This window comes from Numida meleagris, chromosome 6 (assembly GCF_002078875.1).
Source record: "Numida meleagris isolate 19003 breed g44 Domestic line chromosome 6, NumMel1.0, whole genome shotgun sequence".
Taxonomy (NCBI): Eukaryota; Metazoa; Chordata; class Aves; order Galliformes; family Numididae; genus Numida; species Numida meleagris.
In genome coordinates this window covers 59,394,761-59,409,737 of record NC_034414.1, presented here as the reverse complement: position 1 = coordinate 59,409,737, position 14,977 = coordinate 59,394,761, and the positions used below count along the sequence as shown (strand labels likewise).

Here is a 14,977-nt window from a genome sequence, read left to right as displayed (position 1 = left end):
ATGGTGCTGCTGAGCTCTTCAAAGTCACAACTACTGGTAGCTTAAGGACCAAAAGGTGTAGTACAATATTGAAATGTGAAACTTCTACTAGCTATCTTAGATCATTAACTTTGTGCATGTGTTTTGTACAGTTAATATCCCCTTTCTCACGATCTGGGAAGCAATCTAAATGTAAAATCAATATACAGCTCATATGAGTTACCCAGCTGCAGCTCTGTCACAAGCAGGTCAGGCTTTCAGTGCCTTATCTCCTGAAGTGATGCACAGAAGCTGTTCTCACGTGTCTCGTCTCTCTGCCGCAGATGTGAGGCTGAGAAGCTCAGAGAAGAGAATGCTATTCTGAAAAACAAAGTGACGCTGCTAAACGAGGAGGGCAGTGCTTCCAGCCTGAAACTGCGGGAGCTGAACGGATCCCGGGAGGAGATGCGGTAAGGACTCAATGGGACCACGTGTGTACCTGCAGGCTCTTGCTGCAAGGTCACATCCTTCACCCTAAAGCTCCTGCGTGCCTTAAATATTGCCCAGGCTTTGAAGCAGGCAGACTGTCTGGTGCCACCAGCAATCCTTGTGCCTCTCCCCAGCCCACAGCTTCTCCTGCCCGATCCTAAAGGTGGAGCTTAGCCCATGGGTCTTCCAGGAAATAAATGCATGGGGATGTCAAGGAAGTGAGCACTCACCCAGCCTGTGCAAAGCAGTGGTGCGAAGTGTAAAATAGAAGTCCAGAACGACCGTTTCTTGTGATGTCAACCAGCTTGTTCTTGCAGGCATATATATTAACATGTGACCCTTCTACTGATGAGCTTTCCTTTTTCCCAGGCAAAAGATAGAGGCAGTAAGGAAGGAGAAAGTGGCTGTGCAGAAGATGGTTGACAATCTGAAAAAGCAGGTATGCAGGCTGAGTCCATCAGCTTCTCTGAACCATCGCTGTATAATCATCACTCATTCCTTAAGTGGTCAGAAATGTGGTTTTGGAGGAAAAAAAAAAAGACCACATATCTAAGGTTTTTGTTAACTGTGTGTTCTCGTTAACTGTTGGGGATTGATAGAAAGCTGCTTTGACCTGATCTGAAGGCAGCTGAAGGATGCTACTGTAACCGTTTTGCTTACAGACTTGACAGTGTTCTCCATAGTCAGCTTGGAAAGTGTACTTAATGGAAATATTAAGTTAACATCTTCCTCTCTAATCATTGTGGGTAATGCTCTGCAGTAGCGCATGGGCAAGAGAGGTTGTGTGAGTCAGCCTCTCCCCACTTCCCAGCTGCCCAGGTGAAGGAACGCTGCCAGCAGTCAGCTCACGTCCATGAGATTTCACTGCTTTTCTTTTAAGGGAAGGCAAGAAGTAAAGGCTCATGTCATTCTTAACAGTCACGTTCACTGTCACGTTGCTCAGAAGAATTCTAGTTGCTAGTAGGTAAGCTAGTATCAGCATGACAAAGGGAAGGAGGAACAGAGGGGTACCCCAGGTGGCTGCTATTGGAACCAACCTACCTGAGGCCATTTCTGAGAAATGGAGTTTGTGAGGCTGCTTGTAGCATGTCAGCAGCAGCTGTCCTGCTCTCAAATACGGTTCTATTTGATTTGGCCCCAAAAGAAGGCATGGAGCAGGTTCAGTAGGCTCTGGGGTCATGACTGTTCCACAGACTGCAGTTAGCTGCTACGTCTCACCACTCAGTCACCGTTCTGTGATTGCTTCTATGGCAGGGCCAATGAATTGGAGTGACACTTGTCAGTTGTCTTTAATCACCTTAATAGAAAGGGAATGTTTTATTAAAAAAAAAAAAATCTGCCATTCAGTGCAAAATTAGTTGTAATTGACACTGCTCTCCCAATTCAGGTAGTAGACCTGAAGGCCAGGAACCAGCAGCTGGACTCTGAAAACACAGAACTGAGCCAGAGAAACTCCAAAAACCAAGCAGATGTGCAGGATCTCAACCAACAGCTGGCAAGGGTGCTCAAGCAAAAAGAAAGGGAAGCAGGAAAAGGTACCCTGGAAGAATGGGAAAAGGAGAGATTGGCACTGAAAGAGGAACTAGAAAACAATAAAGTAAAGGTATGGGATAAGTGTCTCTAGTGGAATGGAGCAACTGAACCTTTAGAAATTAGCATCCGTTCCTCTAACCCGTATCACTGGTCGCAGCATCCTCTGCTTAACCCTTGTTACTGTCTCTCAAACTGAAATCTGAGCCTTTTACTTCTTGCAGTCATCAAATGTGGTGTCCTCCTTGGAGATGGAGCTGTCAAAAGTGAAAGTTCAAGCTCATATATTGGAGCAGGAAAACCGCCTCCTCAAGGAGGAACTGGAGAAGACGAAACAGGTATGGCACCCTATCCAGGTTCCATCATGATGTCTTAGGGCCAACAATCTGTCTCTTCGTGGGCCCTGCTCTCTTGACTGAGTTGGAAATAGATAATTTTGGTAGCCAAATGTCATAATGTAACCTAGATTGCTATCTATGACATTGTTATAAATCTTCTTGAGACAGCCTCCGAGAACAGTGCACAACTGTTCAGTTGCGGTTGGTTTTCCTTGCTTAGACTTTGCCAAAAGTTATTCCAGAGCAGAAGATCTTCACAGATGATCTTTAATGACCAAGACTTAAAAAAATCTAATTCAGCAATATGTAAGGCTTTTCTAGCTTGCATGGGTAGGGTGGACAGGGGAATGTTTCACTGAGCAGTTGGTGACATCCATCCAGCTCCTCTGAAGGAGTGGTTTCTTCCAGCATGTCCCCTAGCAAAGCCAAAGCAATAAGAGTCCCACTTGGAGACTTTGACAGCTCAGGGCTTAAAAAGATAATTTCCTGGAGGGCTTGGTTGTTGCCCATATAAACACGATTCATTTGGCAGTAAGTATATGATGATAATTATAGATAATGAGGGCTACAAATGAATTAGCCTTCCTGATTAGGGTGCCACAAAGTCATTTTCTTTAGAGCAGAGCACTCATTTGATGTTCCCAATGCTTGGGATTTATAATGGTCTTAAAAAGCAAAAGCAGATGGGATCTATTTAGTCAAGAGTGGATTGCGGCTCGAGTGTAATTAGAGACAGAAGATTGAGTGAGCAAAGCCCAAAGTGCCCAGGAGCAGGCAGACAAAGATGAAGCACTGTGCCAAATGGGAAAGGATCAGAAGTCAGCTGTATGGCTTTTCTTTCCCCCTTTTCTGGGAAGGAGGTGTCCAAAGCCTTATCTGCCCTGTTGATGTTAAGAGGTGAATGGTGACGTGTAGATGTGGGAAGGAGAATTCTCAGTCTGTTATGGTTATTCTTAAAAATAAATAAAAACCCACCATAAATACATAAGATGAAAATGCAAAGATTTAGCATCTGATACATCCACTCTACAATGCAATTGGTGTCATGCAACCCAATTGGCCCTGTATTACTTCATGGGCTTTAGCACACTGATACAAGTTGTCCAGGAGGCGTAGCACCTGTCTGTGGGTGTGTGGTTTGCAGGAGCCCTAACACAGGGTGTCCTGGGTCGTGAGTGGTATTCTGCTCCCATCTTTTCCACTCTACATGATGCTTGGTCCTAGGGTGAGGAGAAGGCTTCCTTTAGTGCTTGCACATGAAACTCTGAAATGACGGGGGGGGTTGTTTCCCACAGCTGCCCAGATGCCCTGACCTCTCTGACCTTCAGAACGAAGTCTCTAGCTTGATGGCTAAAAACGAAAAGCTGCTGAAAGAAAAGGAAGCCCTGAGCGAGGAATTAAGCAGGTGTATTGATAAGGTAAGGCAGGGCTGCAAACCCATGTCCCTACCTGCATTCCGTGCCACTGTATTTTTTCCCTGGCTGCTCTTAAAGAGAGCTTTTGGAGCGTAGCTTGAGTGCAGTTTGATTACGTAGCAAATTCCAAACGTTGTGAGGAGCAGGGGCATGGGTAGAAACGTTGCAGCAGGACAAGGAGGACAGTGTTCTTGCACTCTGTATTCTAACCCCAGGCTGGAGCAGCACAGTAGGCGCGTCATAAATAATGATCCTGTTGTGCGGAGATTCGAACTGTGTTGGGTTTTTTTGCTCTCCTCCAATTTCTTTGCGTAGCTGTAACTCCATCTATCTTAACTCCCAAAGTCAAACTGAGTTCAGGAAAATCCCGAATGATTCAGGCTTAGCGGTGTAATCTTATTCCAGGTGGCCAAAGTAAGCTTCTTGGAGAGCACGGTTGGCAGCTTGAAGCAGGAGCAGAAGTCCTGGGAACAGCAGAGTCAGACCCTGAAAACACAGCTCTGCGTTTCACAGGAGAAGGTATAACAGTGGGTTTTGTTATGGTCCTGAATCAAAGCGTTTCGGAATTTCTTGTACAGCTTTTTTCATAGAAAACAGCCCTCTTCTAGTAAGTGCGAAGACTTCATGCTGCTGAGAATGGGTTCTTTGACGGGCTTTCAAAGTGATGTCCTTAAAGGACAAGAGGAAGCTTGTTAAATATGACCTTTTTTCCCCAAGAATAAGCTATGTTTTACATCTACAGCCAAGTTCCTCTTGCCAACACATTCTGCCCAGCCGTCCCTCAAACACTGCAGAGATCCTGCTTCTGCTCCCTGCTTTTTGGTGGTAGTTTGTTTCCTAGCAGCCAAGGGAGGGAACAAATGGCCATTTGCTTGGCTGATGGCACTGCTCTTGTTTCTTGTTGGCCGTGGGCTGCCAAGAAGACGAAATCATTTGAAAGGAATCTGTCTTTTCCCAGCATATCACAATAAGTATTCTGGGATGGAAGATGTCTGAGTGCAGTATTTTGGCCATATTTAAGAGAGGATGACAACTAATTTGAAGCAGAAATTCGGAGAACTGTTTAGCATTTCTAGGAGGTGGGCTGCCAGTACTACATCTACACTCCTTCCAACAGGCAGCAGTCAAATAGCAGAGATTTGTGGCATGTGTACGTCTCAGCAGACAAGCTTGGTGCAGAGCAAACAGAGCTGTGTTCCTGCACGTTACAGGTTCAGAGCCTGGATGAAACGCTGCAGAACACCACCCTCCAAATGTCCCGCCTGAAGTCAGACCTGAGGGTGGCACAGCAGGAGAAGGAAACTCTTGAACAAGAGGTGATGTCTTTACACAAGCAGCTGCAGAACGCCAATGAGAAGGTAACTGCCCTCGGTCAGCTCCACGTGGATGACCTGCAGATGGGCGTCCTGTAGGCTGTCGCTGGAGCCAGTCTAATTTTTAGGGTGGCTCATTAATGAGCAAGGCAGAAATAGCGCTGCAGACCTGAGCAGGCAGATTCTGAACGATGTTGGTTTTGACTCTTTTGTAAACACGAATGGTAGAAAGCTAGCAATCAAACTGGCTAGAGGGAGGAGGGTATAAAAAACTCGTATTTCTGTGATGCTTTCTGATTTTTAACAGTTTTCAGTTTCAAGAGTTAACTATCATGAGTTTTGTAAGGTTGTTTGCTACACCAATTTAATTTTGAAATCCCTCTGAATGTGAGAACAGGCCACGAACAGTCAGTTTCCAAAGAGTACTCTTACTCAGAACAAATCTTTTTCAATAAAATAGTAAGAAGCAGCGGGCAATGTGTGAATTTACACATAACAGGTCATTAACAATCACACTAATTGACAGCCATCTGATTTCCCAAGTCACTTTGGCAAGGCACGGTGTTCCAGCAGCCCTGCTCAGCTGATGAGGAGCTGGGTCTGAAGGACGTGGCAGGCAGCAGTCCTGCTTTGGTGTTATTAATTTAGTCCCCGATTTGGCTCCTTTGCCATGCAATTAAAGGAATATTTAATGTCCACACAGAAAGGAGAGTGCTTCAGAATTATGCAACAGGAACTGAATCACAGCTATTACTGAATAATATCTAATGGGGCTCTATTATTTACTCGATGAGGCTGCAAAATAGAGCCCAAATTGCCTTTTTGTGCCATTGAGCTGTGTGTGCTCTCCCAGTAACCGTTCCAGCTGTGATTCTGGTGAAGTGCTTGGCTGCATACTGGGATGCCCATGCTGGGTTTGATTGGAAAATGGCACGTAGGCTGGGAGGGAGACAGAACCCTGCACCTGCCAAAAGCCTCCTTAAACCCCACCTGAACGGAGAAAACGCCTGCTTCTCTGTTGAAGGCCTAACCCTTACAATTCTGTCTGTCTTAAGAACCGGGTCCTAGCACGGGCTGTGCCTTCCCCAGGGCGCTCACAGCAGGATGAGCTGGAGCAGCTGATGGCCCAGGAGCAGCAGCTGCTGCGGCAGGAGAAGGAACGTCTGCAGAGGGAGGCCCGCAGCTCTGCCACGGAGCTGGTGCACGCCAGGGAGAAGGTAGGAGACATTTCAAACAGTCTCTTGCCTAAGATTCTGGTCTGTCCTCTCTGCTCTGCCCTGAGGAGGCCGCATCCGGAGCACTGGATCCCCTTCTGGGTTCCTCAGTTCCAAGCAGCTACTGGAGAGAACCCAGCAGAGGGCTGCAGAGATGGTGGGGGGCCATCATGTGTGACATAGCACGGGAACAGGCTGCTCAGAGAGGTGGTGGGGTCTCCTTCTCTGGAGATATTCAAAACCCACCTGGACACTTTCCTGTGCAACCTACTGTAGGGAACCTGCTTTAGCAGGGGGTTGGTCCCTTCCAACCCCTACAATTCTGGAATTTATTAATTAAATCTTCTAGCATTCTTTATGTTTAATTTCTCAGCTCACAATATTAGACAGATTATGGGGAGGAGGAAGGGATGCTCAAAGCTAAAATGTCAAAAGTACCAGAATCTGTTACGAGCCTGAAATCAGTTGGTACTAGATATTGCAAATGCAACTGATTTGCAGTGGGTTGTCAGTTTTGACCAACTGGAATGTGCCAAAAATGTCCCTATGAAGCAGACAGAATGGTCTGGAATGTCTTCTCACATTTGTTCCTCTCTGGTCTCTTTAGATCCGACAGCTGGAATCTACCATTCTTTCCCTAAAGCACCAGAAGCATCAAAGCCAGTCAGGTATTGTCAAAGCCATAGAGCAAGAGAAATTAAGCTTGAAGAGAGAGTGCGAACAGCTACAGAAGGAGCTGTCATCTGCCAATAGGAAGGTTAGTCTCTGGTGGGAAGTCTGAGTCAGCGCTGCACTTAACAGCTCATAGAGATGGAAGCTGTGGCTTATTTTTGCTCTGAGCTTTGTGCTCTATCTTCTACAAGTCCCTGTCCCAAACAGCACACTGTCTCCTGCTCTGTGCTTCTGCTGAGTGCACTGCAGCAGAGCAATGCTCTGAGCTGTAGGAGTTGTCGGTGCGGACCATTCACTGGTGGAACATGGGAGCCACAAACAAAATGTAGCCTCTAAGTGATGTGCAGTGCTAGATTTACCACATTTTGTCTGAAAATCACTACCCTGCCTATTATTTGATGCGTGTGTGTGTGGCGCACTATATAACATTGTCTTAGACATAGCTTCTAACAAAGCATTACGCTTGTCCAGATACTTCATCTGGAGTTGTGATGTGCAGTGACTCATGACTTGCATGTTGAATACAGCAGATAAAATGAAGCTCCTGCCTTTCTGAGGAAACGTCTTGTCTTCCGTAGATCAGTCAGATGAATTCTCTTGGACATGAATTGGAAACAAGCTCGGAAAATGAAGGGCTAAGGAAAAAGCAAGTCAAGCTGGATGATCAGTTAATGGAGGTACTTCTCAATAGGTGCTGACTGTACTGACTGTAGTGTGGAGGTTTATCAGAATGTCACCGAATCCGTGAGTTTATAAAAATGAAAAAAAACCCTTTGTTCTTCAGGGGAAAATGATCAAAACTAAAGAATTAATGTCCTCTAATGTTAACGTCCTCTTTCATGATCAATGTTAGTGTGACCTAACGTGCTTCTGTGAAGCACAGCATGGTTCATGGTAATTCGTGTAATGTTCCAGATACAAAGGCAGACAGTGAAGAATTTTGCTTCTGTGCTTGAGGCAAGGCTAACACTTCACTCTTCCTCCCTAAAATGTGTAACCTCAAGCTTCCGAGCTAGTATTTGCCACATGCTGCTCTTAATGTAGAAGCCTGTTCTTATTTACCGCAGGAATAGCTGGCTAAATGGAAGCCTTGCTCTCTTATCTAGAGCGCAATTGAATGAGAGTTTATGCAGCTTGACATTAAAGGCAAGAGTGAGAACTTGAGTAGAGGCCTCTAGAAAGCCTGCTGAAAGCACAGAGGCTTGTTAGGTATTGCTGGATTTCATGGAAACTGCATCTTAGGTGACCGTGGTGACAGGAACAGAGAGGCTTGACTGAACCTCCGTGTTGAACTTGATGGCTTAAGTTTGAGTTTAAAACATTTTTTACTTGTTCCATAAATCAGACTGTCTTATAGATGACCCTTTGTTAAAATACCTCATGGGTTTTCATCAAGTAAGAGAATGGGAAACATGTTATGCTGAAGATACTATGTAATTAGCCATAAAATTATTAAAAACTCAATTAGAAAAGGTGACATTTTAGCAAGCCATTGAAAACAGTTCTATATCCTGTGCCTTTGCTTTGTGTGTTCTTAATTATGCTTTGGGAAAAATCCCAACTTCGTTAAACTCTTCAGTCTGAACATCAAGTGGGAGTCGCGTTTCCTCCCAAAACTTGTAATTCAAATGTGCAGGACTTGTTGTTTCTGATAACATTTTCCCAGCAGGTGTGTGTAACATTCACTTAGCACTTTGTGACCTCTAACTTTCTCTTTTGTGCCTATTCTCCTTTTGTTCATGGCTAACCTGTCTAGAACTCAGTGGTTGGAACTAGCAGAGAAGGGTGCAGTTCTCTTTCTGAAATAGTGTGCGAAGGTAGAGCAACCATTTTCAATGTACTACCATAGCATGAAGAAAACATTTTTGAATGGATTTTCTTTTTCATTCCATGCATCTTTGAAGTAAAGGAGCCACTATTCATTTTAATATAACGATCTTACTTCGGCAGCTGCGCTAACCTGTGTGGCGTGGCCAGTGCATTCTGTGATTTGATTTGGCAGGAAAACATTGCATGTTCTGAAGGCATTGCTGTGAAAATGGAGAAACAACCAATTGCGTTCAAAAGGATTAAACTGATGGTGAGAAAATGAAAAGTGGCTCGGTTCCTTCCTTCTCACCCAGTGACTGTGAGGCTTGAAGGTGTCCTCGTGTTTGCCTCTGGCCTCTTGCATGTGTTTCCCTAACACTAACTGATATGTGGTCACACTGTGTCATCCCTAGTAGTTTAGTGAGCTCGTTACTGTTCCGCTTCCTTCCACAGATGAATATGGTAAGACTACGTTGTTTTCATTAGCCACGCCACTTGATTTTGTGATGTTAGCATTTACTGATGGTTTCCTCAGCTCTTCCACTCATGTAATTCACATCATCACGTGAAACCCTGAACAAATCCCATTTAAACTTCATTATTTCTACTGTTGATGCTGTTGGTTAAAGAATGGCTCCATTACAGACAAGTTGACTCAAGAGAACCTCCATATGTGTGTGTATACATATATATATATAAGCTTTTAAAAATACTTATACTATTTTAAAGTACCTTTTAAGCCTATATATTTTATTTATTTGGGCCAACAGAGGGGAACAGACACTATCACAGCCACAGCACTAATGTTCTTATCACGTTTCAAGCTCCACCATTGGATACACCATTAGAGCAGTACCCTTGATAGAATTACACCATTATGTAAAATGCTTATAGTTGATTCCATTATAGATGAACTCAATAACGGAACTGTGATCACTAATTGAGGCCTTAATTACAGCATTTGTGAAAGGAAAAGCAATACCGCTAACATAATCTCACGTACCTTTTCCTAAGGGACCGGAGTAATGGTTACGAGATAACGAGAGGATTTTGTGATGTGGTTAGCTGGCTCTTGCAGGAAGAATGATTTTTACATGAAGAAAGCATTAATCTTATGCAAATTCATGCTGCAGATTGGCTTGTCTGAAACTTAAGTCTCAAGAAATTTTTCTCAAGCTCTGCTTGTGGCTTGACTCTAAATGAAAAACATAAAATGTGTTGAGATATCTTCTGTTCAACAGATATATGGGCTCCTAAGTAGTGAATTCTGAATATAACACAGGAGAGAGCAGGAAAATACTTAAATCACCATAGACTGTATAAAAAATTTGTTTTGCTTTTGAGATTTCATTTTGCTTTTTGCGTAGATTAAAGACTAGCAATAATCAGCACTGGTGAACAACACCTTCAGCTGCCTCATGCTAGGTTGAATATTAGGAAGAATTTCCTCTCTGAAAGAGTGGTTGGGTTGGCACAGGCTGCCCGGGGAGGTGATGGAGTCACTGTCTCTGGAGGTGTTTGAGGAAAGGGTAGATGTAGGCTTAGGGACGTGGTTAGTGGGCAGTACTGGTTGTAGGTGAATGGTTGGACTGGGTGAGGTCTTCTCCAACCTTAGTGATTCTATGATAATTCTATACTGGTGCTTTTATTTGCACTGAGATGCTGTTATTAGAAGAGTTGCGAAGACAAAGGTCAAAATTAAAAACAAAAGCTATAGCTCACTACAGACCTGTTTAGGATTTCACCAGAAATTCAGCAAATTCAGGCCTGAAGTTACGAATCAAAGCTCAGTCTCCTGTAGACTTTGCAGAACTGCATGTAAAGAGGCATCTTTTCCACTGGGATGAGTTTGCCTTAGCATCTGCTACTGGCTTCAGACTTGATTCTCTTGTGCACAAGAAATGCTTGAAGCTGAGGTCTAGTGCATTGTGTACCGTGCAAGAACAACTCCAAAAACACACCCTGTGCAAGCCACGGCGCTGCTCTTCCCTGACGCCCTGTCTGTGTTGCTCTGCAGATGCGACACTCGAGCGGCAGCGGGATGCTTAGCCAGCCCCCGCACCCCCGGGAGCTCCCGCAGCAGGGCTGTGCCGTGGTGCCCAGGGAGCAGTTCCTGCAGCTCCAGCACCAGCTGCTGCAGGCGGAGCAGCGGAGCCAGCGGCTGCAGGAGGAGCTTGAAAGCAGACCTTCTGAGACGAACATGCAGCAGGTAAAGCTCTCGTTTCTCTGCGGGCTACTACCTCAGCGGGGCGTTGGGTTCGTTTGGTGTTTTGATTTTTTTTTTTGAGATCCGTTCTCTGTTTATGCCAGTTCAAAAATTAAAATTAATTCCGTCGAAGCTCTACACAAAACAAACCTTTGTTCAGCATGACTTGAGCCATGGCTCAGTTCTGAAGTCCCCTTCATCTTCTTGGCTCATTCCATCCACGTTCAGCTGTGGCTTTTCTCCTTCTGATCAATGTGCAGTAAGTGTTTGTCGTTGGCTTTTTATTTTCCCTTACATCCACGTCTGGAACCTTTGCTTTGAAAAATACACATTGAATCAAACGTAAGGTATGAGTTCAGGCTGTTGCTGCCACATGGAGTTCTGCCACATGAGGCACAGCAGAGCATAATACAAACAAGTAACCCTTTTTGTAAGGTCTCCCCATCTTCATTATTTGGTCACGAGAGGACATTGTTTGGAGGGCACCATTCCTGTTATCCTGAAACATCATCCTCGGCGTTTCTGAGGGAAAGCAATCCAATTCCAACAAAGAGACAGCCACTGCACTCATTGGGCTGAGTCACTTCTCATATTTCAACATGCAAGACTGAGCGATAAGCAACAATAAGCTCTACTATCAAATTTTGCATCTCCCATTTAAAATGAGGCTGCCAAGCAACCTCAGCCAACCAACAGTTTTGCTCGGAGTACTTTGAGTTGCTCAGCTCCCCCTTTCTGCAGGTCTTTTTCATTGGAAAAGTCAAATAATGTTTTGGTAACCACATCCCTAAAGCTTTGGCTTTGGCCATGTGTCTTAAAATAATAATACGACTTATAGGAAAAGATAAAGCTCTAGGTAACTTAAAGACTAATGCTTTTATTAACCTGTTAGCTGAAAAAAAATAATTTTACACTTTGTTGCACTGTATATAGAGAGAGAAATTAGAAATTTCTATATAAGCTTAAGTCTCTGAAGTTCCAAAATCTGGCCATGTTAGTAGATGCATTTTTGAAGATGCATTATGGAAAAAGAATTTATGCAGTACTAGTTTCTAAAGCTTACAAAACTCACAGTTACTTTTCTAAATCAAGGCATTAAATGGAGCAGTTCCCCATAAAGGAGCTTAACAGCTAAGAATACAGGAGAAGGAAAAATAAATGAGTTGTTTCTCTCCCTTTCACTGAGTCGTGATGGAGGTGCATTACTGATGTGCTTGGTCACACACGTTGGAAAGCAAAGCGTGCAGTTGAATTTTGAAATCAATAAAAGCCATCTTACAGCAGCAGCATCTGCGAAATGAACGTGCTGCGTGCATTGCATTAGAAGCAGTTTTGTAATTTTGCTTTTGAAAGCCTGAGAAACAATTTGCAAACTAGTCATATCCCGGAACCCGCAGTTCTACAGATGTCTCGCTTCTGTTTCCTAGAACCTTCATGAATTTGAAAATATTTTCAGAGAGGCTTTGCAAGCGTTTGCTGTCAATGCACTTAACCCTTGTAACTTTTCTTTGTATCGGTTTTAAAGTGAACAGATGTGAACAAGTTTCCAGTTTGGAACATCTCCTACAGCTGATTTCATGGACTCTACTACATGGCTTTCTAAATCACTGTTGTGAAGCATTCATTTTACAGCTATAAACAAGGGCCAAGTGGTGGATGTGTTAAGCTGGGACAAACCCAACTGCTTCTTTAAGCACTCCTTTAATCCTTATCCCTTCGTCTTCCTGAAGCAAGCATCTAGTTTGAGCTTATGTCCATTTTAATGTTCCTTTTAGCGTCTTGAGAGATTGCATCCTAACCCCTCTTCACCATCTTTTCACCACTGAGTGCAGCGTCAGGTCATCCATGTTTTCGGCATCAATTAACCACCTCATTTTGCTGGTGCTGCTTCGCACTTTGCAGCTTTCTTCGATCCCCAGTCCTTCTGCATAAGGCACCAAAGTTGCCCTCCTCCTTTTTGGAAGCTGTGTGCTCCTTATGCTTTGCATCCTTCATTGCTTTTCGTTCGTGGCTACGGTGGTCTGTGTTCTCCTTTGCTTTACAGTTTGTGTTGAGCTGTTGCTCACCAAGCTCAGTATTCCAACATCACCCCATTAAAGCTCCTCTGCCTTTTCTCCTCTGTTAACCTGCCTACCTCCTCCCTAACAACAGCTGCCCAGTACTGCCATGCATGCTGGGCCTTGCTCAAGAGGAGTCCCTGAGCCAAGGCTCCCAGAAGTTCTCCTCCACCCTCTGCCAACCCATAGTTCTGCTCGGAGTACTTGGAGTTGCTCAGCTCCCCCTTTCTGCTGGTCAAAATTCAAGTAACCTCTGCCCAACAGCTTGCTCAGTTGTCTCGGCAGAAAACTCTCAACTAGGTTTGAAGAGGAAGTCAGTGGGACTGTGTTTTTCATAGATGCTTTTTGGCGACTTGAGGCAATATGTAGTGGCAGATAATTGCCCCTTAAGTCATGGAACTTCTTTGCCAGTAGCACTTCATCGCTGTCACTGATCTTTTTAAATCCCCCCCAAAGGTGGATGAGCCCTCTTCAGCATCCTGACCTCTAGAAAACGCATCCTGAGTATTTCTTTAATTGCATTTGTGTAGCACTGATACAGACAAATGTAACGTGGTGCTGTGCCTGCTTTCTCTTGCGTGTGTTTTTGTCTTGTGTTGCTTGCTTGGCTTGTACTGGTGGTTTGCTTTAAGTGTACGTGCATATTTATAAAGACAACCTGGATATCAGGGTGAAGTGTCCCACTTGCCTTCTCTCTCTAGGCCTTGCTACCGGAGCAGCGAGCAGTGCATGCAGATTCCTACAGGAGGATCGGGCACCTCTGACAGCTTGGCTGCTTACCATCTCATTCCTTACCATGATACACACACACAAACATACAAACTGGCATAAGCTGAGAAACTTGAGGATCCATTTTTATTTTATTTTTTAAGTCTCCACAGTGTTATTTCCTATTTATTTGTCCAGAAGCTGTTTTGTGGACATTCGTAAGCTGTCCTTTTTTCATTTGTTGAGAATTGTTTCTATTTATGTTATTTAAAATGTGGGTTTGTTCATCGTGGGAAGAGCCTATTTTTCTCAAATGGTACTAATTTTATATGAGACAAAGGAAATCTGGGGGTATTTATGCTGCATTTTTTTTGTATAAGATGTCTAAACTTTTATAACAGGGAAAGATGACATTCTTGATGTAAATGAAAAATAAATTTTTTTTTAAACATAATGTCTGTTGTCTTAATAGCATCAATAGTATTCACTTTATGAACAAGAATTAACAAGTTTTAGACACTGTGATTGAATTTCTCATGGCAAGGGCGGTGACCAAGGCCATGGATGGGGCCCTGGGCAGCCTGAGCTGGTGGTTGGAACTGGATGGGCTTTTTAGGGTCCCTTCCAACCCAACCATGCTGTGATTCTATCATATGACTTCTGGGAAAGGTTTGCAATAGAGGATATACTTTGATACAGAATACTCTGCTTCCCCAGCAGATGTATGTGCACATTTGAGACAAGAATTTCCATTCTACAGAGACATATCTTATTGCTGTGACCATAAAGTAAAAATGGTAGTGCCAGGAAAAGGGGAAAATTATCAGCCTTGTTTCTCAGATGATGTTCCTTAGTGTTTTTCTTCTGACTCCAATTACTAGATTAAATGAGATTTTTTTCCCAATAATTAGAGGCCAGCAACCACTTCTTTAAGGGGTATGGTTTGTTGCTTATCTTTGTAATGCTTGAGCTGGCTTCCACCTTCAAGCACAAAATGTGAAATTAAGTAGAATGCTCTCAAATTATCTTCAAGCCAAAAAACAAGGATCACAGATGTTAAGACCACTAATTCTTAGATTCCCCTGAACCACTCTCTCAAAGCTCCTGTAAACAATATGACATGCAATAATCAACCATGGACTTGAATTCCAATTAAATTACAGAAGATAACTGAAGATTATTTTGTTGGAATTCCTTTTAGTAGTACGTTTTAAAAGCTGGAAACTTATCCAGTCCAGCAGCACTTCAAATCTGCTTTCTGGATGACT

The 14,977-nt window shown here is 43.7% G+C and overlaps 1 protein-coding gene across 4 annotated transcripts in view; it reads left to right on the top strand.

The window, feature by feature from the left end:
- Positions 1-14,977, top strand: part of NIN (ninein) — a 53,655-nt gene that overhangs the window by 32,758 nt on the left and 5,920 nt on the right. For 3 of the 4 annotated variants that reach the window (XM_021403526.1, XM_021403524.1, XM_021403527.1), the window contains 11 exons: positions 303-428; positions 817-886; positions 1,835-2,050; positions 2,202-2,315; positions 3,611-3,733; positions 4,136-4,249; positions 4,942-5,088; positions 6,099-6,260; positions 6,865-7,014; positions 7,508-7,606; positions 10,756-10,947. In XM_021403526.1, coding sequence (XP_021259201.1) covers positions 303-428; positions 817-886; positions 1,835-2,050; positions 2,202-2,315; positions 3,611-3,733; positions 4,136-4,249; positions 4,942-5,088; positions 6,099-6,260; positions 6,865-7,014; positions 7,508-7,606; positions 10,756-10,947 — 1,513 coding nt within the window. Of the gene's footprint in view, positions 1-302; positions 429-816; positions 887-1,834; positions 2,051-2,201; positions 2,316-3,610; positions 3,734-4,135; positions 4,250-4,941; positions 5,089-6,098; positions 6,261-6,864; positions 7,015-7,507; positions 7,607-10,755; positions 10,948-13,702; positions 14,159-14,977 lie in introns of those variants that run through there. The other variant, XM_021403525.1, reaches the window with a different exon arrangement.